Source organism: Peromyscus californicus, unplaced genomic scaffold, assembly GCF_007827085.1.
Source record: "Peromyscus californicus insignis strain IS unplaced genomic scaffold, ASM782708v3 Scaffold_10__1_contigs__length_136768540, whole genome shotgun sequence".
Lineage (NCBI taxonomy): Eukaryota > Metazoa > Chordata > Mammalia > Rodentia > Cricetidae > Peromyscus > Peromyscus californicus.
In genome coordinates this window covers 27281840-27309190 of record NW_026294391.1, presented here as the reverse complement: position 1 = coordinate 27309190, position 27351 = coordinate 27281840, and the positions used below count along the sequence as shown (strand labels likewise).

At 40.5% G+C, this 27351-nt stretch overlaps 1 protein-coding gene across 3 annotated transcripts in view; it reads right to left on the bottom strand.

Annotated features, from left to right (window-relative positions):
* Window positions 1–25886, bottom strand: part of Txlng (taxilin gamma) — a 57243-nt gene extending 31357 nt beyond the window's left edge. The window contains exons 1-2 of one of the 3 annotated variants that reach the window (XM_052719821.1): window positions 25663–25774; window positions 20026–20132 (exon numbers count right to left, since the gene is read on the bottom strand). Coding sequence is in view for 2 of the 3 variants with exons in the window: in XM_052719896.1 (XP_052575856.1) it covers window positions 25663–25764 (102 nt within the window). In the remaining variant the exon portion in view is untranslated. Of the gene's footprint in view, window positions 1–20025; window positions 20133–25662 lie in introns of all 3 variants that reach the window. The other 2 variants (XM_052719896.1, XM_052719739.1) reach the window with 2 other exon arrangements.
* Between the last annotated feature and the right edge of the window lie 1465 nt (window positions 25887–27351).

The window sequence follows — 27351 nt, the reverse complement described above, 5'->3', positions numbered from 1 at the left end:
CTGCTGTTATCTTGAGATGACAGCGCAGCTAGCTAGCTAGGTAGCTATCCACCAAAAACTAATTCCCAAAGTACCCAGTGGAGTAGGCACTGAGGGACAAATGCCAGCACTCAGTAGTAGCACACTACATTTCCCAGCCCCTTGACAGCTAAGTGAGACTCCCATGTTAGTCGAGGCTGTGTTACTTCAGCAACCAGATTTTTATTCTCAGAAGGAAGATGAGGCGATGACTGTCATTTCAGCAACCAGATTTTTATCCTCCATCTCTTTCCCACTCTGATTGAATACAGAGGTCATCAAGGTGCTATAAGTTGGCATGGCCAGATGACAAAAGCAGCCTGGCCCAAATTCCACATCTATACAGGAAAGACACTACCTGCAAAGAAAATGCATACTAGAATACTGGGTGAGTAAGTAATAAACTTCTCTCAAGTTATACCATAGAAATTGAGACTGGTATGTTAAATGCCTCTCCCTATCACTAATATGGAAGGCATGCATACAAAAAACAGACCAAAAATACATTTATTCTGGTTTTCTTCTCCCTTGAATCATTATTTTTACCTTATTCTCTTTTGTAATATTTTTGTTCAAGACAAGGTCTTGTTATACATAGCTCAGGTTGGCCTAGAACTTGCTATCCTTCTGCCTGGGCCTCCTAAATTCTGAGATTACAGGTGAGTACCACCACACCTGGCTAACCCTATTTACTTGTCTTCTCTGTATCCTATTTGTTAACATTATTTGGTTGCATGACACGTCACAACTGTAAACTCTACATTTCCCTTCTGGTTGAAAAGAGGGTTTTTTTCTTTCTAAATACAATTGAGGTACAAGGTATCTAATATAGTTCTCTTACCACAAGAAGAGAAAAGATACTTTGAAAAATTAGTGGAATTAGGGTTGTAGCTCAGTGGAAGGATGATTGATTACCTAACATGTGCATGGCCCTGGGATCAAGCACCAGCACCAAAAAAGAAAACAAGTAACAACAACAAAAACCAACAATACTTTTTTTTTTCAAGTTATGGTTGCTCAGCCTGATGGTTTACACCTACAATACCAGTACTTAAAATGTTATAGCAGATCTGGAAGGAACTGAGGGAAGGAAAAAACATGGTCAAAATATACTGTATATAAAAATTTGTTTTCAATTAAGAAAAAGTTAGAATAAATAAAAAGGTTAAAGCAGGAAGACTGAAGCAAATTCAAGACTAGCCTGAACCGTATTAGAGTTCCAGGCCAGTCTGAGCTACAAAGTGAAACTCTGGCTCAAAACAAAGTAAAATTAATGGGAGCCAGATACTTAGAAAACTCAGGTAGGAAAATTTTGAGCCTGAGCAAAGATAAAACCAACAACAATTAATGATAGAGCAGGAATCTGGTTTTTAAAAGTCTTTTAATGCACTTATTTATTTTGTGTGTGTGTAAGCATGCCACAATACATATGTCAAGTTATCAGAGGACAATTTGTAGGAGTTGGTTCTCTCCTTCTACCTTGTAGGTCCCAGGGATTGAACTTTGGTTTTCAGCCTTGGTGGCAACTGCCTTAATCCATTGAGCCACCTATTATTTCCAATTGTAACGTACCAGGGATGAGAGATGGCTCAGTGGTTAAAGGTGTATACTTCGCTTCTGAAGAACCCGAGTTTGGTTCCTAGCAGCTCACACCTGCCTATAACTCTAGCTTCAGAGGGATCCATCACCTCCAGCCTATAGGAGCAGTGCCCTCACATGCACATACCTATATACACATCTACACACATAATTAAAATAAAATACTTCAAACTGTAACATATCCAGTTGAAGAGCTAAAAACAACTGAAGGGCCTGTTGCCTGCAAGATGTAGGACTCTCAGCTACTACTCTAGCACCACATCTGTCTGCATGCTGCCATGATCCCTGTCATCATGATAATGAACTGAACTTATGAAACTGTGGAAATATTCCCAAGAAACCTTCCAAGCCTTTACAAAAACTTCTGCCCATCTGAGCACGAGTTATGATATCAATGGTGCACTTTTTAGGGGTGAAGACAGTGGAGCTAAGTGAGGTTTCTCAGAAAACGAGTTACCTGAGGTGTGAATGGAAGCCTGAATGTGGTCTTCAGAATGTTTCTCAGACCTCAGTGTTGGAACTTGATGGTCTGTGAATGGGCAGATTTTGATTTTATGTGTGCTGGCTGGTTTTATGTTAACTTGATAGAAGCTAGAGTCATTGGAAAGGAGGGAACCTCAATTGGGAAATCGCCTCCATAAGATCAGGCTGCGGACAAGCCTATAGAGCATTTTCTTAATTAGTGTTTGATGGGGGAGGGCCCAGCTCATTGTGGGTGGTGCCATCCCTGGGCTGCTGGTCCTGGGTTCTATAAGAAAGCAGGCTGAGCAAGCCATGAGGAGCAAGTCAGTAAGCAGCACCCATCCATAGCCTGTGCATCAGCTCCTGCCTCCAGGATCCTGCTGTTTAGTTCCTGTCCTTACTTCCTCCATTGATAGACTACAATGTATAAATGTAAGCCAAATAAACCCTTTCCTCCCCCCACCCAAAAAAAATAATAATTGAAGGATCAGTGAAGAAGGGAATGAAGATATTAGGGCAACTAATACTTATCTTTTATAATCTAGGGTTGATATAAATCAATTACTGTGCTTTTGGGAGGCTGTTTGCATCTTTTAAAGACAGGGTCACAAGTAGTCCAAGCTGGCCTCGAATTGACTGTATCTCAAAAAAAAAAAAATGACTTTGAACTCCTGGTCCTCCACACACCATGTCCCAAATGCTAGATTATAGGCCAGTGACACTGCTTTCTGGACAACAAATTGGCACTGCAATTCTTTGGCAATATGGATAGCTTCTAACCCACTTAATTCCACTCCTAGGATTTCACCCAAGTGTGTACATGGGTTCATTGAAAGGCCAAAAAATGTTTAAAGCAGCACTACTTGGAACAGCCCTAAAATAAAATCAATTCAACAGAAGAATTGATCAATTGTAATATGTTCAGACCATTGAGCAAGGAGAATGAACTACTGCAAATACAGCAGCATGGCTTAAGAGGAAGGCATTGCAGAATACTTACTGAAGGAAACAATCTATATATAAAAAGAAGCAAGGTGAATGGATGGTACTAGAAATGAGGCACTGGTTGGGCTTTCTAGAGTGCTTGGTAATATTTCTTGATATCTGGAATAACACAGATATTATCCTCCTAAAAATGTATTAAATCCAAACATTCATAATTTGTGTACTTTTCTGAACACAGACAAATGTTACTTCAAAGTTTGTTAAAAGTTGCACAAGGATGCTGGGTATGGTGGTACTTGCCTTTAATACCAGCACTCTGGAGACAGCAGCTGTGAGTTCAAGACAAGCCTGGTTTACATGACTTACATGGTGAGACTTGGCCTCAATAAATAAATAAATAAATAACAAAATTTTAAGGATAATACCTAATGCCTTGTATACTATTTAAAAACTCTCTCTCTCTCTCTCTCTCTCTCTCTCTCTATATATATATATATATATATATATATATATATATATATATATATATATATATATATATATATATATTAAAGTTGCAATTTACGGGCTAGAGACATAGCTCAAAGGTAGGATGCCTAAGACCAAGGATTCAATCTCTGGTACAGAAAGTACACACAAGTTACAATTTACATACTACTTATTTGTTTTGTTTTTACTGAGTCAGAGTCTCACTATGTAGCCTAGCTGTCCTGAGAATCACTATGTATATATACCAAGCTGACTTTGACCTCACAGAGATCTGCCTGCCTCTGCCACTGAGTGCTGGGATTAAAGGTATGTGTCACGATGCTCGGCTTAAAGAGTCATAAAAAGGCTGAGTGGTGGTTGCGCACACCTTTAATCCCAGCACTTGGGCGAGAGGGATTGGGGTAGGAGGATCTCTGAGTTCGAGGCCAGCCTGGTCTACAAAGTGGGTTCCAGGACATCAAGACCTAAACAGAGAAACCCTGTGTTGAAAAACCAAAAAAGAGGTAAAAGGAACAAAACAAGGTGGGTACTATGGCTGACATGTAGCAGTAGATCCAGATTCCACGGCAGCAAGGCAATGATGCAGGATACACAAGTGCCTCCAGAAGAAGTAGAGGGAGAAATGTGGACCCATGAACAGACAGGCTGAGGTAGTTTCCTTGAGCCACAGGATACAACTGGTTAAAGAGGAAGAGTTGCACAGTGCTCAGGAGCAGAAGCTCTGAGAAAGCCAAGAAAGCTGCTGAGAGTGAGAGAAGTTTGAAGGTATTGAAAACCAAGTCCTAAATGATAAAGATGGAACTTCAGGAAAGAAGTAAGCTCAAAGAAGTAAGCCCACTGCAGAAGAGGCAAATATGGAAGGGTGGCTTGTGTGTTGCTGACTACTGAAGGAGACATGGAATGAACACTGGAGTGAGCTGAGCAGGCAGAGTCCCACTGACAAGTGGGAGGAGCATATATCAGACTGCCAGAACCTGAAGCACTTGAGCTGAGGAAAAGTAATCTCAAAAGAAGACTGGAGACATGACTCAGTGATTAAGAGTACTTGCCGGGCGGTGGTGGCACATGCCTTTAATCCCAGCACTCAGGAGGCAGAGCCAGGCGGATCTCTGTGAGTTCGAGGCCAGCCTGGTCTACAGAGCAAGATCCAGGACAGGCTCCAAAACTACATGGAGAAACCCTGTCTCAAAACAAACAAACAGCCGGGCGGTGGTGGCGCACGCCTTTAATCCCAGCACTCGGGAGGCAGAGCCAGGCGGATCTCTGTGAGTTCGAGGCCAGCCTGGGCTACCAAGTGAGTTCCAGGAAAAGGCGCAAAGCTACACAGAGAAACCCTGTCTCGAAAAACCAAAAAAAAAAAAAAAAAAAAAAAAAAAAAACAAACAAACAAAAAGATGGTGAAAATTACATGAAACTCTAAGTGGAGTACTTGCTGCTTTTGCAGAGGATCCAGGTTTGGTTCCCAGCACGCACATTGTAGCTCACAGTCAACTGGAACTCCAGTTCCAGAGGATCTGACAACTTCTATCCTCCAAAGGTACCAAGCAGGCATGTGGTGCACAAATATGCATGCAGTAAAACACTCATATACATAAAAAATTTTTTAAAAAGAAAACCAATATGACAATGAGATAAAGATTCTTGTGGTAAACTAAAGGAGGAAGACATCCATACTGAGTTTGCTGTGAGATTGGTAAGCAAACTAGAAAAGATAACTGAAGACTTGGAAAATGAGCTGAAATGAACCAAAAAGGAGCACATCTGTGCATATATGTGCAACATATATATATATGCCTGGTGCTCGGGGAGGTCAGCAGAGGACAGATCCCTTGGAACTGCAGTTACAGATGGTTGTGAGCCTCCATGTGGGTGCTGGGGACCAAACCTGGGTACTCTTCAAGAGAAGCAAGTTCTCTTAATGCTGGACTAGACTCTGCTTGACCTGAATGAGATGTCTTACCCTCTCATTGCTGTACTCCTCCCTCTGACCTGACTCCCATTACGGTACTCCCCTTCTGACCCTGACTCAGCCCTCCAGAAGCTGACCTTGAGAAGCCCCTTTCTTTTTGCCAACTCCTCTATCTCCTCCCAGAGATTCCAACTGAGTAGAGACTGAGTACCAATGGGAACAACACTTAGGAAAACATGAGCACAAATTCAAAGTGTCTTTGAAAGAATGCTGTCGTGTTATTTTTTTAAATCTGTAGTAGGTAGGCAAGAGAGACTTTTGTCACTTTAAGAAACCTGAGCCCAGTGCAGTAGCATATATGTATAATCCCAGTATTAGGAAAGTGGAGGTAGAAGGACAGGAATTCAAGGCCATCTTAGGCTACAAGAGATGCTTTATCTTTTTTCTTTGTCTTTTCTTTTTTTCTTTTTCTTTTCCTTTTTTTGACACAGGGTTTTCCTGGGTAGCTTTGTGCCTTTCCTGGAACTTATTTTGTAGACCAGGCTGGCCTGGAACTCACAGAGATCCGCCTGCCTCTGCCTCCCAAGTGCTGGGATGAAAGGCCTATGCCACCACTGCTGGGCAAGAGATTTTTTTTTTAAGATTTATTTATTTATTATGTATATAGTGTTCTGTTTGCATGTATCCCTGCAGGCCAGAAGAGGGCACCAGATCTCATTACAGATGCTTGTGAGCCACCATATGGGTGCTGGGAATTGAACTCAGGACCTCTGGAAGAACAGCCAGTGTTCTTAACTTCTGAGCCATCTCTCCAGCCCCCTTTTTTTTTTTTTTAATTTCATGTGCGTTGGTGTTTTGCCATGGGTGTCAGGTCCCCTGGAACTGGAATTACAGACAGTTATAATCTGCCATGTGGGTGCTGGGAATTGAACCCAGGTCTTCTGGAAGAGCAGTCAATGCCCTTAACCACTGAGCCATCTCTCCAGCCCCCAAGAGATGCTTTCTTAAAGACCAAAAGCAAACAAATTAGCAACAATAACAAAAATCCCTTGTACTTTTTAGCTATCAGCCTTTCATCTTCCCCACTAACCCCAGGCCTAGGTAACTAATCTACTTTTCCTATATACTTTCTCTATATATTTTGGTCTATTCTGGACATTTTCTACAGATGGGATCCAAGTCTGTGGTCCTTCCTGACTTCTTTCATTTAACATGTATCCCATGCTGCAGCACCTATTAGTACTTCACTCCTAATGACTGAATTCTACTTCACTGCAGATACAAACCACATTTTATTTATCCATTTGCTAATTGATGGGTATTTGAATTATTTCCAATTTTTGGGTATTATGACCAATTCTGCTATGAAAACTAATGCATGTTTTTGTGGAAATGCATTTACATCTCTGCAGAGTATATAACCAGAAAAGCTGCTAGATCCATAGCCACTTAACTTTTTGAGGAACTGCTGAACTATTTCCCCAAACACTGTAACATTTGAATTCACCAGCCGTGCATAAGGTTTCTAATGCCTCCATATCCTTGCCAAGTTTATTATCTGTCTTTTTTTTTGGTTTTTTTCGAGACAGGGTTTCTCTGTGTAGCTTTGCGCCTTTCCTGGAACTCACTTGGTAGTCCAGGCTGGCCTCGAACTCACAGAGATCCTCCTGGCTCTGCCTCCCGAGTGCTGGGATTAAAGGCGTGCGCCACCACCGCCCGGCTTATCTGTCTTTTTAACTGTGCCCATCAAGAGTGCTATGATAGTAACTAATTTGTGTTTGCATTTCTCTGAGGATTGAAGATGTTTGGCATCTATCTTCTGCTTATTAGGCATTTGTATGCCTTCTATGGAAAAAATGTTTATTCATATATTTTGTCCATTTTTTAATCGAGTTACTTGTTACTTTTATACTTTATATAAATAGATATAAGTCCCTTATCAGATATGATTGGTAAATATTTTTACCCACTTCTGATTTTTTTATTGTCCCAATTTGGAGAAAAGACACAATTTTGCCTATTTCAAAATGTCAAAGGAGATTGAATTAAAAGTTATTTGAGGGCCAAAGAGATGACTCAGTAAGGAGAGGGGCTTAATCACAAGCCTCTCTATACAAGTTCAATACTCAGGTCCCACATGGAAGGAAAGGACTGAGTCCTGAGAGAGTTGTCCTCTGACCTCCACACATGTTCTATGCCCACACAGAGAAACATTAAATACATAAAACTAATTAAAAACATTTCTGGGCTGGGGAGATTGCTCAGCGGTTAAGAGGACTGGCTGTTCTTCCAGAGGTCCTGAGTTCAATTCCCAGTGACCACATGGTGGCTCACAAGCATCTGTAATGAGATCTGATGCCCTCTTCTGGCTTGCAGACATACATGCAGACAGAACACTGTATATATGATAAATAAATCTTAAAAAAAACATTTCTAAGCTGTTCTTGTCAGATGTAGTGATACAGATCTGTAATCCCAGCACTCAGAAGGCAGAAGCAGAAGGATTGCTACAAATTCAGACAGTTTGGTCTACAAAGCAAGGTCCAGGTTAGTCTGGTCTATAGAGCAAGGCCTTGTCTCAAAAACTTGAAAACTAAATGAATATATAAATAAATTTAAGTTATATTAAAAGGCTGAGGAGATGGCTCAGTGGGTAAAGGCCTTGCTGAAAACTTGAGGACCTGAGCTAGGAACCCAGCAGCCATGTAAAAAAGCTGGGCATGGACACATACCAGTAATCCCAGAGCTGTGGAGAGTGGAGACAGGAGAATCACTGCGGCTTATTGGCTACCAGTTTTAACTTCAGATTGAGTGAGAAACCCCATCTCAAAGGAATAAGGTGGCAGATGATAGAACAACAGAACATCTCAGTCGCCAAGCGGTGGTGGCTCACACTAATTCCAGCACTCTAGGGTTGGGAGTGGGGTGGAACAGAGGCAGGAGGATCTCTGTGAGTTCAAGGCTAGCTGGTCTACAGAGTGAGTTCTAGGACAGCCAGGACTATACAGAAAAACCCTGTCTCAACACCCCCCCAAAAAAAATCCCAAAAAAAAGAACAACTCAGTCCTCTGCAGTCCCCTGGCCTACACACACACACACACACACACACACACACACCCATACGTAAGAAAAACTTGGCACAGCTTGTCTGTAATTTCAGCATTGAGGAGGCAGACAATCATAAGACCTTGAATGGTTGAGGAAGACACCCAACACTGGTCCCTTACCTCAGCACATGCATGCACACAAACGTGCACATATGTGCATATATATATAACATACACAAAAAGCTATTATTATTTTCAGATTAATAGTATATAGTAACTCTTAGCATATATAGAAAAGACAATTTAAAAACTTAAGAAAAGCAGTGCATGGTACCACACACTTGTAATCTCAGCACTCAGGAGACAAGACAGATCTCTATAAGTTTGAGGCCAGCATGGTCTATATAGCAAGTCCCAGGCCAGCCAAGGCTACATGGTGAGACCTGTCTCAAAAAATAAAATAAAATAAAAGACTGAAGAAGGGTCAAAACAGACCCAGCAAAAATAGCTCACAAAGTAAAAAGTGCTTGTTGCACAAGCCTCACAACCTGAATGTTATCTCTGAACCCACATAAAAGCACAAGGAGACAATCAACTCCACACAATTATCTTCTGACCTCCCCCACACCATGACACATCCACATACATACATACACAAACACAAGAATAAAAATAAAGAATTTTTTTTAGCGCCGGGCGGTGGTGGCGCACGCCTTTAATCCCAGCACTCGGGAGGCAGAGCCAGATGGGTGGCTGTGAGTTCAAGGCCAGCCTGGGCTACCAAGTGAGTTCCAGGAAAGGTGCAAAGCTACACAGAGAAACCCTGTCTTGAAAAACCAAAAAAAAAAAAGAATTTTTTTAAATACCAAAAACCATCCCCCAACTCAAAATGGCCAGTGGCATTCAGCATAAAGGTGATACACAGTGCACCTTCACATCTCATGTTTTCCTTTTAATTGTGTGCTGGCTGTGGTGGTTTGAATGGAATTGGCCCCCATAATCTCACAGGGATTGGCATTATCAGGAGGTGTGTCTTTGTTGCAGTGGGTATGGCCTTGGAGAAGTGTGTCATGTAGGGGTGCACTTTGAGGTTTACTATGCTCAGGATACCGCCCAGTGTCTCAGTTGATCTCCTGTTGCCTGCAAGATATAGGACTCTCAGCTATTCCTCCAGCACATCTTCCTGCATGTTACCATGCTATCCACCATGATGATAATGGACTGAACCTCTGAAACTGTAAGGGAGCCACCTCAATTAAATGTTTTCATTTATAAGAGTTGCCGTGGTCATGGTCTCTCTTCACAGCAAAAGAAACCCTAACTAAAACACTGTCATCCCCTATATAGTTAATACTTTCCATTTTTCAATTTTTTTGTTTTGTCTTGTTTTTTGAGACAGGGTTTCTTTGTGTAGTCCTGTCCTGGAACTTGCCCTGTAGACCAAGTTTCTGACTCAAAGATCCACTTGCCTCTGCCTCCTGAGCACTAGGATTAAAGGCATGCACCACCACTGCTCACTAATTTTTCAATCTTTGTAGCTACTTCTACCTCTGAATTCCTGTCATATGTCAAAGGAAGTGCTACTATTATTGTTTTATCTTTAAACAAGGCAGGATTACTTCTCCCTTCTCTCCTAGTAACTAATTTTAATGGAGTAGTATTGTGGAATTTTTCATATTTGCTAATGGCTTACTTTGGCTCTATAAAAACTTTCTGGTTTTTTCTAGTTTTCTGAAAAAAACTAGGTTTTTTTAGCCTAGTTCCAGCTAAGGCTGAAGTCAACAAATATTACTGAAACAGCAAGCCCATTTTTCTACTCTCCATTTTTACCAGTGTGCTTCAAGCTCTATACTGGACTATTATATATAATGCAAATTTCTAGGCTAACATGTGAATGATTTCTCAGTCCTTGTTTCTTCAAGAGTATTCTGTATAATGTAGTCAATGAAATTTCTTACTCTGGAAGCTGGGGATGTAGCTAAATTTGTAGAAAGCCCTGGGTTCAGTTCCCAGCATCATTTTAAACCTGGCATGATGGTGCAGTACATGCCTACAATTCAACACTTGGGAGGTGAAGGCAGGATGATCAGAAGTTCAAAGTCAACCTTGGATACATAAGACCCTATCTTTAAAACAAAAAGGAAACTTACTTTCTTACTGTCTCATAAGCATTCTAGGTGTATTTTTTCATATAATCTTTTCTATGAACAATATCTGCAGCAGCTAACACAATGACTACTATAGCCAGGGACCATAGTAATCACTTCCTATTATTAACTAACTTCATCTAAACAAGGTCATGATGAAAGCTTTATCACTTTCTTACACAGATAAACAAATTGTGGCATGGCAAAGTGTATGGTCAAAGGTTACTGTATATTGCAGGGTGAAGATTTGAATCCTAGCAATTTAAGTTTCTCAGTCCATGCTGGTAACCTCAACAACTGACTGCTTTGTAATTATCCTCTATCTACTTCTTTTTATTTATTTATTTTTATTTTATGTGCATTGGTGTTTTGCCTGCATGAATGTCTGTGTGAGAGTGTCAGATCTTGGAGTTACAGACTGTTGTGGGCTGCCATGTGGGTGCTAGGAATTGAACCCTGGTCCTCTGGAAGAGTAATCAGTGCTCTTAACCATTGAGCCATATCTCCAGCCCCAGAACTATAGTCTGTTTCCGAGACAGGGTTTCTCTGTGCAGTTTTGGTGCGTGTCCTGGATTTCACTCTGTAGAGCAGGCTGGCCTGGAACTCACAGAGATCCACCTGGCTCTGCCTCCCGAGTGCTGGTAGTAAAGGCGTGCGCCACCACCGCCTGCTCTATCTACTTCTATACAAACATCTTTGTACTGTGTCCTAGCCATCTTACCACAGTCTACTAAGTAATAAGGAGAAGCCCATCATGGTGGCACACATCTGCAATTTCAGCACTTTTGAGGCAGGAAGATCAAAAACTCTAGTCTAGGGCTGGAGAGATGGCTCAGAGGTTAAGAGCACTGACTGTTCTTCCTAGAGGTCCTGAGTTCAATTCCCAGCAACCACATGGTGGCTCCCAACCATCTGTAGTGAGATCTGGCACCCTCTTCTGGCATGCAGGAATATATGCAAATAGAATACTGTAAACATAACAAATAAATAAATCTTTAAAAAAAAACAACTCTAGTCTAGCATGGGCTATACAAAGAGACCCTGATTCAAAACAAACAAAAAGCAACAATAATGGAAAAAGATGCTTTGAAAATAGTACTTAAAAAACAACAGGTATGGTACAGCTTGGTGGTAGAGCACTTACTTAGCGTGTGCCAGGCCCTGGGTTCAAATCCTAATACCAAAATTTTAAAAAAATTCAAAAAACAGTACACACACACACACACACACACACACACACACACACACACACAACGTTTTTTGAGACAGCGTTTCTGTGTAACCTTGACTATCCTAGAACTCACTCTGTAGACTTAGGTTGTAGACTCTGCCTCCTGAGTGCTTGGATTAAAAACATGCACCACCACTGCCCAACATGCCCTATATTTTTATATTCACACTATATATGTGTGTTCATGTATGAATATATGTGTATATATATATGCACAATAAAATATTGAAATGAGATATATTTTTAAATGGTCATTATTTTCGTACAACATTATAGTGTACATCTGTAATCAACAACTTAGGAGGCTTAGGCAGGCCAATTGTAACAAGTTTGAGGCCAATCAGGTCTATGTATTATAGCAAGATCCTATCTCAAAAGACCAGGGAAAGGCTGGTAAGATTAGGTAAAGATGCTTGCCACCAAGTGACAACCAGAGTTCAATTTCCAGAATCCACATGGTAGAAGAAAGAACCAATTCTCCCAAGCTGTTCTCTGACCTCCACTTGTGTGCCACGGCATATGGACATCTACACACATGAACACATGAGAAATAAATAAATAAATGTTAAAACAAAACGCCTAGGCCTGGTAGTTTATGCCTATCACAGCACTTGGGAGACTGAGGAAGCAAGATCACTTTGAGTCTGAGTAGCTCAGACTGGACTACAGAGTTAATTCCAGGCTACCCAGAACTGTATACCAAGACATCTCTCTCTCTCTTAAAAAAAAAGGGGGGGGGGCTGGAAAGACAGCTTAGCAGTTAAGATCACTGGCTGCTCTTCCAGAGGACCCAAGTTCCATTCTCAGCACCCACATGGGGAGACTCATGACCATCTGTAACTCCAGTTCTAGGGAATCTGCCACCCTTTATATGTTTACCTGGTTTCCACAGAGGCCAAAAAAAAAAAAAAATCACACCACTACCCCCCCCAGAAAAAAAAACACCCAAATATTATCAAAAATAAAATGTGTATAATTCAATTCAGTGTCTCCTTTTGGGGGGCAGGGTCTCATTATGGAGCCCCGCCTAGCCTCAAACTCACAGAGATCAACCTGCACCTGCTTCCTGGGTACTGGGATTACAAGTGTACACCACCACACCCAGCCTCAATGTTTCCTTAAACAGTGGCATATCTTTCTGTGTTGGGATGGAAGAACCACATGAAATTAAAAGGTTTTTACTTTTAACTGATCAAGTGATAATTACTGTATACTAGTGTATATTAGATTGTGGTATATATGTATCTCTACAGTTTTTTATGTGAAGTTTTGTTTGTTTTGGCAGCTTTTGTCTTTTGAGACAAGGTTAAACTATATATCCCAGGCTGGTCTTAAATCTGTTGCAATCCTCCTGCCTCAGTTTCAATGTGTTGGGACTATAATCATGCACCACCACACCTGGCTTATGCCTATATTCAAAGAATAACAAATTAGGAACTAGGGAGGTGTTTCAGTTAGTAAAGTACCTGCTGCATGAGTATGAGGATCCGAGTTCAGATCCCCAGCATCCACATAAAAACAAGAACAGGGATGTGCATCTGTAACCCGAGCCTTAGAGGTAAAGAGTATAGAGAAAAGCAGATCTCTGAGCTTACTGGCCAGACGGCTTTGTCAAATTGATGAGCTCCAGATTCAATAAGAGATCGTGTCTCAAAAACTAAGGTTCAGGCTAGTCATAATAGCACACACCTTTAATCTCAACACTTGGGAGTTTGAGGCCAGCCTGGTATATATAGTGACTTCCAGGAAAGCCAGAGCTACAAAGAGAACATTACTTCTAAATAAATAAATAAGGTTCAGAGAGTAATCACAGATGACATCTGATGTCAACTTCTGGACACACAAAAAATGATAAATTCTTCATGTCTCAAAATATAAACTTATGACAGGTGACATTTAATTTATATTTCAATCATGAAATACTTCTGAAAGTTCCTAATTATGTAGCACTATTTTCAAATACAGATTACACAAACCTTAAAAATGGTGTCACTTCAAATTGGTAAAGAAAACAAATGATTTAGGACATACCCTAAACCATATTGGGAGGGAGTGGGAGGAAGGGGGAAGGGAGACAAAGTGGTATTCTTACACCTGCAGGTAAACCAAAACTGAAACATGAAAAGTGAAAACCACAAACAACCAGGGGTGTGGGTGTGGGTGGCTGGGGAGTGGAGTCAAAGTCACTAAATGGTAACTGAAAAATTCAGACTAACTCAAAAGTCACAGAAGCCCTAATTTTCAAGGGCTTGTGAATAGATATATCACAATTAAAGAACTGAAGATATCCAATAGAAAAAAAAATTTCAATCTCACTTATAATAAAAGAAATATGAGGGCTGGAGAGATGGCTCAGAGATTAAGAGCACTGACTGCTCTTCCAGAGGTCCTGAGTTCAATTCCCAGCACCCACATGATAGCTCATAACCATCTGTAATGAGATCTGGCACCCTCTTCTGTATACATAATAAGTAAATAAATCTTAAAAAATATTAAAAAAAAAGAAATATGAATACAAATGTCAGTTGGGCTGGAGAGACGGTTCAATGGTTATGAGTACTTGCTGTTCTTGCAGAAGACCTGGGTGAGGTTCCTAGCACTCACATGGTGGCTCACAATTGCCTATAACTCCAGTTCCAGGAGATGTCTTCTACTGGCCTCCAACAGCTCCTACAACCACATGGCACACAAACCCACACAGGCGCGCGCGCGCACACACACACACACACACACACACACACAATTAATACATTTTTAAATGCCAATAAATGGTCCTGCATGATCTATCAGCGGATAAAAGTACTTGCTACATAAGCCTAATAACTTGAGTTCAATCCCTAGAACCCATGGTAGGAGAGAACCAACTCCCCAAAATTCTCCTCTGATCATCACACATGTACCAATATTCCCACATGCATATACAATAATATATTCATTTTTAAATTTAAATTCTAATCAGTGGGGCAGTGGTGGCATACACCTTTAGGCAGAGGCAGGTGGAGCTCTGTGAGTTCAAGGCCAGCCCGGTCTACACAGTGAATTCCAGGATAGCCAGGACCACACAGAGAAACCCTATCTCAAAAAACAAACAAACAAAAAAAGAAAACAACAAAAACCCACCCCACCCCACTGCCCCCCAAAACTAATTAAAATAAAGTATCATCTTTTACCTACCTATTTATTTGTTTTTCAAGACAGGGTTTCTCTGTGTAGCCCTGGCTATCCTGGACTTGCTCTGTAGACCATGATGGCCTCAAATGCAAGGGTCTGCTTGCCTCTGGGATTAAAGGCACTACACCCAGCTATTACCATCCAAATTTTAAAGATTAAAAAAATAAATAAATAAAACAATACAACAAACCCCAATGTGCCCAAATAGGTCAATCAGTATAATATCAAAAGATCTAAACTAGTAGTTCTGAGGTTTACAGAGGTAAACAATCTCTATCAACATTTGAATACACATTTGCTTTCACCTAGCAATTCTGCTTGATTTACTATCCAGGCATTCTCACTTGAACACAAAAGGTTATTCACCAAACCACTATTTTGTACCCTGAAAAATCTGGAAACAATCTTAAAATGAGCTAAATAAATAATGACAATCCATACAAAAGAATGCCACTGTTCAAAATAAGATTTGAGGGCCAGTGAGATGGCTCAGTGGGTAAGGGCACTTGTTACCAAGCCTACCAACTTGAGTTTGATGGTCCCTGGGACACACATGGTGGAAGAGAACCAATTCTTCTAAGTTGTCCTCTGACCTCCATATGTGTACTGTCACACACACACTCACTCTCTCTCACACACGTAAAATTACTTTAAATTCTCCTTAAAAAAAAAAAAAAACAACCCAGTAAGTCTCCAAAATAATTTGAACACCCTTGCAAAAAGAATCAGGTAGATTCCATATCTATTCTCCAAGGTTAATCAAACAGGAAACAAATAAATAAGGCAAACATCCAGTACTGGATGAATACACTGGTGTAAATTAAAAACTAAGAGTCAGACATTGTGTAGCATACCTGTAATCCCAGCACTAGGGAGTAGGAGGCAGTAGGTGATTGAGAATTCCAAGAAACGTTTGTTGCTGTGGGATATACCTAATAATATTTACCATATTATAAATTACAACAGAAAAAATTAAAATTAAAGCCAATTCATTTAAAAGGGAACTGATTTTGTGCCAACTACTTACTGCTGTGTACAAACCACCACAAAACTTTGGTAGCTTGAAATATTTATGATCTCAATTTCCATAGTTTGGCAATCTAGGTGTGCCTTGACAAGGTCCCACAGGCTGAAATTATCGGAAGCCTTGACTGGGAAGGATTCATTTCCTAGCTTACTCTTAGAGTTGTTGCTGGGGTTCAATTCTGTATGGGCTATTGGATTAAGGCCTCAGTTCCTCATGAGCTGTTGGCCAAAGGCCTTCTTGGATTTTTGCCATATAGGTCTTTCTGTCAGCCTCTTAAAACATGATAGCTAGCTTCTTTAGAATGAGCCAAGGAGCACCAATGTGAGAGAGTAATTATAGAAGTGACATTCCTTCAGTTTCCCACTCTGCCCTCTCTTGACAGAGTCTTGCTACCTTATAAAGGTTGGTCTCAAATTGCCAAATTGCTGGGTTCAAATGATCCTCCTTCAAAAAAAAATAAGCCGGGCGGTGGTGGTGCACGCCTTTAATCCCAGCACTCGGGAGGCAGAGGCAGGTGGATCTCTGTGAGTTCGAGGCCAGCCTGGTCTACAGAGCGAGATCCAGGAAAGGCGCAAAGCTACACAGAGAAACCCTGTCTCGAAACCCCCCCCCCCCAAAAAAAAATAATAAAAATAAAAAGCAGTTGTTTTTCCAAACTAAAAAAGAGCAATTTTTCTTCCTTACTGTTTTTTGGGGGGGAGGGGATAATTTTATTACATTTTATTTGTTTGTGTCTCCAGCCAACTTTTTTATCCTCAAGAAATGTGTTAAGAGAGTACCAGAGCCAAGCATGGCAACATGTGAAATCTCAGCAGCTGGGAGATGAATGCAGGAGGATCAGTTGTTCAAGGTCATCCTCTGCTATGCAGCAAAGTTGACACTATCCTAGGCTCCATAAGATTCTCAAAAAAACAGGTTGGGGAGACCCCAAGATACATGGAATATAGACAATGGTTGTTGAGCCCCAAAAGCCCAAGCTCTAAATATATCACTCACCACTGTTTATGTGGCCATAAGGAGGTCAACTTCTCAATTTCCTACCTGCATAGTGTAGATATACAATACCTTCCTTCTATTAGTTATAAGATCACATATAATGAATACGCATAACTACTCCACAGTAGAACTGTTTAAGAGCACTGGCTGCTCTTTGCAGAGGATCCCGGTTCCATTCCCAGCACCCACATGGCAGCTCATAAATATTAACTCCAGTTCCAAAGGCCCAATTCTGGCCTCTGAGGGCACCAGGCACAGATACACATGAAAAAAATAAATTAATAAGTAAATAAATAAATGAAGCTGGGCATGGTGGTGTATACCTTTAATCCCAGCACTCAAGAGGCAGAGAGAGGCAGGTGAATCTCTGACTTTGAGGCTAGCCTACATAGTGAGACCTTGTCTCAACCTCCCCCCCAATAATAATAACTTTTTAAAGAATATTTGAGTAAAGGATATTTTACAAAAAGTATATCTGGAACTTGTAGAATGGTCCAGTGGGTATAGGCACTTGCCTCAAAGGCTAACAATCTGAGTTTGATCTCTGGAATACTTACAAAAGTGGAAAGAACCAACTCTACAAGCTGTCCCATGGCATCCACACTCAAGTCATGGCAAAAATTACCTGCACACATGCACACACACCATAGACCCACAATGTTTTTTAAAAACATATTCTCACTTTTTTGTTTGTTTTTTAAGACAGGGTTTCTTTTTGTGTAGCTTTGGCTGTTCTGGAACTAGCTCTGTAGACCAGGCTGGCCTTGAACTCACAGAGATCTGCCTGCCTGTGTGCCACCACCACCTGGCCACATAGTCTCACTTTTAACATAGCCTACACTTCAGTCCAAACAATCCTTAGAGAAATGTGCTTGTTAATAGAGTGTAGTCACTCACAGCACTTGGGAAGCTAAAGCAGGACGGCCACCAAATTAACATCAACCAGGGTACATACTGAGTTTATGGACAGCCTGGGCTAGTGTGGGACCCTGTCCCACCCAACAAAAGGGAGAAGGTACCATGGTAGGGGGCAGAAAAAGAAAAGGTGTTTCTAAACTACTGCCTATCTTTCTCATCATTCTACTTGGACTTTTCTATGAATAAAGACGATAGATGAAAATGTGTTATAAGTAATTATTATTCATAGAGGGAATAATAAAGGCCATTTTGTAGAAATTTTAGAAATGTAACATAGAAACTAACACTCAAAACAATAAATTCAGCTGGGAGGTAGAGGCACACACCTCTAATCTCAGCACTTGGGAGGCAGAGGCAGGAGGATCTCTGTGAATTTGAGGCCAGCCTGGTCTACAGAGTGAGTTCTAAGACCAAGGCTACACAGAGAGAACCTGTCCCAAAACAAACAAAAACCCAATAAATTCTAATAAAAATTATTTTGACAACATAGTACAACACTGATCATTTTATGTGCCTTTTTCACAACTAATAAAATTTAAGTAGTTGCAAGTGGAAACAGAATTTCAATGAGGAAATAAACTGAATTGTTAAAATATATTGTCTTATGTATACCTACATATATATCCAAGTGTGAGTATATTTTTTTGTTTTGTTTTGTTTTTTGAGACAGGGTCTCAATATGCAGCTCTGGCTGTCCTAGAACGCACTATGTAGTCAGGCTGGTCTCCAACTCAGAGATCTGCCTGCCTCTGCATATACCACCACTCTCAGATCAATTGTGAATAAATCTTAATGTTGTGGGGTAAAAATTAATACTGTCATTGTGGAAATCAGTTTGAAGATTATTTGCACCCTCCACGTTTACTGCTGCTTTATTCACTATAGCAAAAACTTGTAATCAACCTAGTAGTCAAAACAACAGATATCTAGATAATGAAAATTTGGTATATATAAAAGAATGGAATGTTACCCAGCTTTAAAGAAAAATGAAGTTAAAAAAATTTACAGAAAGCCAAGTGTAGTGGTGCATGTATCTCTGTGAGTTTGAGGTCAGGTCAAGTATACATAGCAAGTTCCAGGATAGCCAGAGCTACACAGTGAGACCCTATTTTGAAAAACAAAAAACATGAAAATGGATGAACTTAGAAAGTACATTAAATAAGGTCATACAATCTTAGAAAGGAAAAACCTTATGTTCTCTTTCATATGAAGAATATAGCCAATTATACATAAACAAATGTACATGAAGAAACAAAAACAAGAAAAGCTAAATATAAGGATATAAGGATGGATTGAATGCAGGTAATGGACACAAGCTATAAAAGAAGATATAAAGCGAATTGTTTTTCCAGTTCTAATTCTGTTGTGGGCTTTTTGGTTTTGGTGGTGAATAAGTACATAAAATATTTGATACTGAAAGTATAAATTTTAATGTGAAGCTCCACAGCTTCTGTTCCGAATGCCTTTCTGAGGTTTACTTAGGTTTGGTTATTTTAGTATATGATGATGTTTTTTATTTATCTGCAAGATTTTTAATGATGAAATATATAAAAATGTAAAAATAAAATTAAAAGGAAAAATATTTGAACAAAATTCAGTTAAAACAAAATATAAATGCAAATGTATGAATTGTTAATATTACAGATTATATGTGAAATAAAGAGAATGTTTTCAAAAAGTGATACCACCTACTTTGCAGAGCTCAGATATTAAAATGCGTGAACATTCAACATACCTAACAGTACATGAGATAAGTAAAATCTGATCAAATTCTTTCCTTTGAAATTTAACTCTCTGAAAAATATAAAATTTGAAAACTACCTATTTGAAAGAAATCTATTATAATGAATCTTGTAAAGAATCCCCCCAAAGGGGTTGAGAGATATGGGTCCAGTGGTAGAGCATTTAACTAGTATACAAAGACACTATGTTCCATCCCTAGAAATGGGGAAAAGTGATCATACAAAAGCAAATACACACTCTATTTTATGTGGATTTGATGTTGCCTACATAAAACTTCTCCAGTCAAGGCTAATAAACAACATACAAAATGACATATAAGATACCTTCCAGTCGGGTATGGTAATGTGCAACTGCAATCCCAGTATTCTGGCAGCTGAGGTTGAGGGATCACAAGTTTGAGACCAACCTAGGCTGGGATACACAGTGGAACCTTGTCTCAAAAAAAAAGAAAGAAAGAAAAGAAACACAAATGAATATTGCATTCATTATAACACGAAAATGTAAAGATTACTAAAAGGAAGCACTGCCTGTACCTAGATGTTTTCATTGTAGCTTCTCCTGTAAGACTCCCATTAAAAAAAACAAAAAAAAACAATGAAAGCTTTGGGGCCAGAGAGATGGTTCAACAGTTATGAGCACTTGCTGCTCTTGCAGAAGACATGTATTCGGATCCCAGCACCACGTCAGGAGGCTTACAACTGCTTGTAACTACAGCTCCAGGGAATTCAATGCCCTCTTCTGGCCTCCACAAGCACCCACCTTCACAGGCACATACCACAACCATGTACATAATTAAAAATAATGTTTTTAATGAAATCTTACCAATAGCTAAAATAATATAACTAGATTACTTTACTTATTAATATCTTTGCCAGAAAAGTGCAAATTCAACTTGGCAAATAGAGGGAAAAAATGAAAATTAATTAAAATGATTCCTTCCTGAACTATACTCTTGCCCAACCCTGACTACTTTATCATAGAGATTCTGGGAAGGGAAGAAAATACAAAGCCTAGAAGATGGATTACAAAATTAACAGCACCCTAAAAGCAAGAGAATCTGATCTTCCCTGTATTATCCCCTCCAAACCATGTAAAATTTTATATGCCCTGCACTATGCCAACTGTCGTTTCAACTCACTCTTCACAATAATCCTAATATGGTGTGTGTAGCAGCATCCCCACTTTTCAGGTGATGCAACTGAGGCTTGTAGCCTGACATATGTGCCCAGGGTTACAAAACTATTAAGTGACAGAGCCAAGAGTCTTGACTCTAAAACCTGTACTATTTACCCACTACTATACTACTTATTACCACAGTAGAGATGAAAGGGCACTGGGTTCCAGAATTAGCTTCATCCCTTGGGCAAATCACCTGACCTTACCTAGCAATGTGTCATCAGTAAATAAAAGCAATGATAGCTGCCCAACCTTCCTTACAGCATCTGAGTGATGCTAAGAGTTAATGTATTTGCAAACACATGCTATAAAAATGACAGGATACTACATAAAAGTAAGGTTTTGGTAAGGTGAATCCAAGTATCATAGACTTTTAGCCTTCAAAATGGTTTATAGACCTTAAAACAAGCTTAGTAATAGTCAAAAATTTAAAAAAAATTTATTTTTAATTATGTGTATGTGTGTGGGTATGTACAGGTGTCCATGGAGCACCAAGGCATTAGTTTCCTGAAACTGGAGTTACTGGCAATTGTAAGCCACCTAATATGGGTGCTAGGAATTGAACTCTGGTCCTCTACAAGAGCAGCTGTGCTCTTAATGACTGAAGCATCTCTCCCGCCTCTAGTCAAATCATTTTTTTTTTCTGGGAGTCACATTTTTCTTTCCAATTTCATATACACATATAATGTATGGTGTCAAATCATCTTTTAACATTCCCAAAAGTAAAACTTTTGTTTAAAAAAAACCTGAGACATTTTAGAAAAGACAAAACTATGGAGACAGTTAAATGATCAGTTTGGTAAAAAACACTCTAGGCTAAGGTAGGAGGATCAGAATTTTGAGGCCAGTCTGGGCTTACACAGTGAAATATTATCTCAAAAAACAACACACCAGAAGCTGGCAAAATGACTCAGTGGGTAAAGGCACTTGCTGCCAACCTGAGTTTGATTTCTAGGCACCCATATGGTAAATGTTGTCTTCTGACCAACATACATGTACTATGACTGACACTCAAACACTTACATAAATATCATCCAACTAAAAGAGAAAATCAGTTGGTGCCAGCAGTTGGGAAGAATGACTAGGTGGAGTACAGGCTACTCTGGACATGTTATTATATACTTGTCAAAATTTATACATTGTATAACATCACTGAACCCTGTAAACTATGGGCTTAGTCAGTAATAATGTATCTATGTGGCCTGAACAATTGTAACAAATTGTAACACATTGCTGTAACATGTAAATAAGGGTATAGGATATGTGTGAGCACAAATATGAAAACTCTACTTTCTGCTTCACCTTTTTTTTTTTTCCCAAGACAGGGTTTCTCTGTGTAGCTTTGCGCCTTTCCTAGAACTCGCTTTGTAGACCAGGCTGGCCTCAAACTCACAGAGATCCGCCTGGCTCTGCCTCTTAAGTGCTGGTATTAAAGGCATGCACTACCACCACCCGGCCCTGCTCCATTTTTTAATAATATTTACAAACTGCTCAAGTATCTTGATTTTTTAAAATTTTATTTATTTTTATTTAATGTGCATTGGTGTTTTGCATTGGTTTCAGGTCCCCTGAAACTGGAGTTACAGACAGTTGTAAGCTTCCATGTGGGTGCTGGAAATTGAACCCGGGTCCTCTGGAAGAACAGTCAATGATCTTAACCGCTAAGCAATCTCTCCAGACTCATGTCTTGATATTTTTAAGATCAACTTTATGAAATAGGAAGTAATGTGAGTAAACTTAATAGTTCTTTGCTTTTTAAAAATGCCTATAATATTTAATAATGTATACTGAGTTTCTTAGATCGATGATGTCCAATAGAATTTTACTCAATGATGACAATGTCTTGGAGCCAGGTATAGTGGCTTATACCTGTAATTCCAGTACTAGGAAAGCTGAGGCTAAGGGATGACTGCAAATTTGAGGCTGGCATTGGTTACATAATGAGTTCCAGGTTAACATGGGCTATACAGTGAGACCTTGGCTTTCAAAAACAGAAACAAAACAAACTAAAAACACAGAAACTATACTAGCTCTTCTGTAATACGCATAGATATATTAACTACTGGAATACTTGAAATTTGGCTAGTATAATTGAAACAGAGAATTTTAAAACTTCATTTAACTTTTAACAAATTGAAATTGGGCCCAGTGGTATTGACTGTAATCTCTACTACTCAATCCCTAGTATTAAAAAAATAGATAGCTACATATGGTTAGTGCCTATAATACCAGTAGTTTTAAGACAATTCCTTAAATGACACCTAGAAATACACTGTAAGGTTACCTTTAGAAGAGAAAAGTCACCCCAAGAGTCCATTCAAATGATATCGTTATGAAACCATGCTATAATTAACTGAGCAGGTCAAGAGTGACTAGGCACTTAAGCCCAAGAGTTCAAGGCCAGCCAGATGAGGATAGCAAGATTCTCTTTTTAAAAAAGCAGGTATAGTAATGCCACTTGTATAGCACTTGGGAGGAGAAACTAGATACTGCCTCAGAAACATAAGTGACTGGGCAGATGATCTGAACCAGGAACCAACAGAGCCCATCTCCAGTTTTCTTTACTTCAAGTCCTACAATATAACCACATAATAAGAAGTCATGTTTTTCAATTCCTCCAATATTTTAAAAATAACTGAATCTGTTTAACATCATTTCTGCTTCCTGAAAAACAAAAGTATAGAGATTAAGTTAGAAATAAGGAGTATTTTCTCAGGTTACTAACATTGAATCAATAAATTGAAGATCATAGCGAGCAACTAAAAATTCATTTTTACAGACACAAGATGTTCACTCAATTTTGAACTGAAAATTCAAAAAAGTAATGTTAATTTCTATTCAATTTTATAGTCAAGAAACCAAAAGGAAGATTCCCAGAAAAGCATGAGCAAAGAAATACAAAGTAAGTAAAAATAAGACAATAAACACACAAGACAATTCATATCCAGCTATTAACCAGAGCTCTGAACTCAAGAGTCATTACCTCTTATCCTCGTAGTTTAAAATACTAGTTGATTAAACCTTACTTCCTAATTCAATGACTTTTTGTCCTTATTCCAGTGGCATAAAAGGGAACTTATGTCCTCAATTGCAGTGGCTTTTTATCAGAGCTCTCCCTTGGGGAACCTATGAAATCAAACACTGAGATTGGCTCCCCACCCTCAGGGAATAAATGTCCAAAGTGACAGTGTTGAATCCCCAAAGAAATGCTGGGCCACAGCTTTTTTTCCAGTCCTACAAGCAGTAAATCCTTCTTTTATGAGACAGAATAACTTGAAAATACTTAAACTTTAGAGAAAAGCACCAAAGGGCAGAGTATTTGCTTACAGCTATAATCTCAGCACTCAGGAAACCCAGGCAAGAGAAGAGGATCGTCTCAAGTCCAAGGCAAGCCTGGGGTACATAGTCAATTGGGGTCAGCCTGCTACAGGATGAGGATCCATCTTAAAAAACAAAAAAGTGAGGGAGAAAAGGAACATGCCCCAAAAAGCCAATTCTTGACACTGCTCAAATGTAAACCAGACCTTTGTTCTCCCTTTTGAAGTTCATGAATCGCATTAGAAAAATATTATTTCGTAACTTCATACAGGAGTGGCTTTTAAGATTAGTCAAATACATAATTAAGTAATATTAAATAGCCCTCAGTGGTCAAGCAGGGTGTCCAACAAGTCGAGCGGTTTCGGTATGTTCTCCTGCAAGGAAAAAGGATGGGATTTCCACCTTTTCAGTACCATACACCCTAGTCCTTAGTTCCTGGGACCCGAAAGTCCTGTACCCTATTCGTTGTGCAATCATTGTCAAAACTCCACCCACTGAGCTCCAGAACAAGTGGAATTCTCCCATTCTGAAAGAGATCTCGATTTTCCTGTATCCAGGGAGACACTGAAAACTCCTTGACATGAGTCAAGTAAGGCAAGGGTTTAACAAACGGTCCAGCTCTTCTAGATTAAGAAAAGACCAAAACCCAAGCCCAGGAGGCACTCAAGTTTCCACTTACCAAATTAAAAAGAAAGAAAAGAAAGAGAGGGTAGTAGCAGGAATGGGGAGACAGCTATCAGACGATGATGCTCCTTCCCCAGCATCACCTCCTCATCCCCAGCCTCACCCGCAAGGCAGGTCGTGATGCCCAGAGACCAAGCCCCGGCTGTGGGTCCCGGGAGCCCCGCAGCGTCCCTGCGTAGCCGCCCGCGCAGTGGCGGGGGGTAGGGCGAGGGGGGGGGGAAGGGGGGAATGGGCGAAGCGCAGCCCCAGCTCCCGCGCTGTTATCTTACTGCGCAACAGCCTCAGCTCCGAGGCCGGGGGAGCACTCTGCAGCTCGCCCTACGCACCTGCCCGTCACCTAAAGGGCAATCCTGTACCCGGGTGAGCCCCCCCCGCAACCCACCCCGCCGCCTCCACGGGCAGTGGAGTCCCAGCACACAGTGACCACACGGGCTGGGAGAACACCTGACGCCTCGGGGCAGCAACGGCCGCACGTGGCTGTCATACCTGGAGCACCCCTGCCTAGCACCCCTTCGCCCTCCCTGCCCGGGTCCACCCTGCCCTCCCTCAGCCCCCTACCGCCGACTGCCCCCAAGTCCCAACCATCGTCCTTTCCCACCCGATCCATTTCAGCCCCACACCCGCCACCTGCTCCCAACTATCGTCACCCCTCTGAGGGAAAAGGGCCGGATGTTCGTCCCGTGGCTAAAGGTACAGGGGGGTAACTGCAGAGGTAAATCCCGAAAAAGGTAACCCGATCATCCCTGCGACCCAACCACAACGAAGGCATCCTCTCCACTGACCTTCTGCCTGGGACTGCGTCGCCGTCCGCCCCGTCCGCCCTCAGTAGCCTCCTCAGTACCGCCGCCTCTTCCCCGCGCTGCCTCCTCAACCCGAGTCGCCATGAGGTGACGGCAGCAGCCAAACAAGCGGCTGGACCAGGGGCACGGAACCTCACAGGGGCTTCGGCCCCGCCCCCCTTCACACCCCAGCCAGTCGCATCATGAGAGTCTTCCATGTGACCGGAGGAGGTTGGCTCCTGAGGGAAGGCAGTTTGATGGGGGTGGGGAACGTTGAATTCTGGGCTGGGCTTCTGCTAGGGCCGAAGGGCAGACGGAGGCCGCTCGAGTCTGCGCAGACAGGAGAAGGGAGTAGACTACAAGTTCCAGAAGGCAATGCGGCCATAGCGTTCAGCCACGGATCTGGATAGGGGTGTTCTAGGGGAAAGTACCCGTTGCTCCGCGTGTGTAGCCTACTGGGGCTTGTAGTCTCTGAGGGACAATGTCGCGGTACCGGAAGGTAGTCACTATTATCCTACAAGAAAAGTTTTAAAATATTCCAGAGTTTGAGAAAGAATAGAACCAGAGACACTTTTTTGTTTCTGCTTTTGTTGCTTTTCTTCAGAATTGAATGAGTATGATTTGTGAATAAGGAACTCTAACTTCGTTATTTTTGAGGTGGGAAGTGTAATCTCAGAATTTGAGACATTGGACACTTGCCCAAAGTACAGTCTCTCAGCTACCAGAGTTCTCACTACGGTTTAACTGTCCAGAGTTCCTTTGGGCTGGAGGCCTGTTCACCTTAGCTGAACTGCTCTGGCTTCCAGCACAGTTCTCCACACTTAGTCCAAGATTAATGCATGTTGAATGTTTCTTGATTTCTCCACCATACGTTTTACTAATTAAAAATGTCAGTGAATTTGGTTTATTGAAACAGTTATTTTCCTTGATATGATGGAGAAGGTCCCCCACACAGATTTATTCCCTGTTCTTATCTGACAGAACCAGCTCTTCAGTAGCCTAAAATCTAGAAGTCACAGACTATCACACTGTTTTTAATAATTCATTATAAAAATCTGTGAAAATATACTTTTCCTACAATTGATCATAAAACAATGATAGCAGGAGCCAAAATTTAATAACATGAGTGATAGTAAACTTCAATTGATCAAATTCTTAGGGCAAAATAGAGTTGGTTTTGTTATTGATGTTTGTTTGGGGTTTTCATTGTTTTTTTTTTTTTCATTTTTTTTTATGGTGCTTGTAATCTAACCAAGGATCTCATGCATTCAACCAACCTCTGAACTACACTACAACTCAGTTCAATTGAGGAAATTTTTAATTTTAATTATTACTATTATTTTTTTTAATTTGGGGAAAGTACCATTATTTGGACACTTCAGCCCACATTTGAGATTTCAAAACAAAAGCATTGATCAAGACACAGATGGTAGATGACAAAGAACCTACAGCCAGACTCTATATACTTTCTCTTATCTTCTAAAAGGAAAACTGTCCCAGCAAGACTTAGAATAGTGCAATTGTCCATAGCTTTAAGTGAAAAAATGCACCATAGTTAAAGTATAGTACAATAGAATATCAGGTAGCTACTAAAACTACAAACATTTTTTTACTTAGGAAAAAAGATCTCATTTATATAGAACAGCATGGTAATATATTTATAACAGATGTCAGAAAAATACTCCTCAGCCT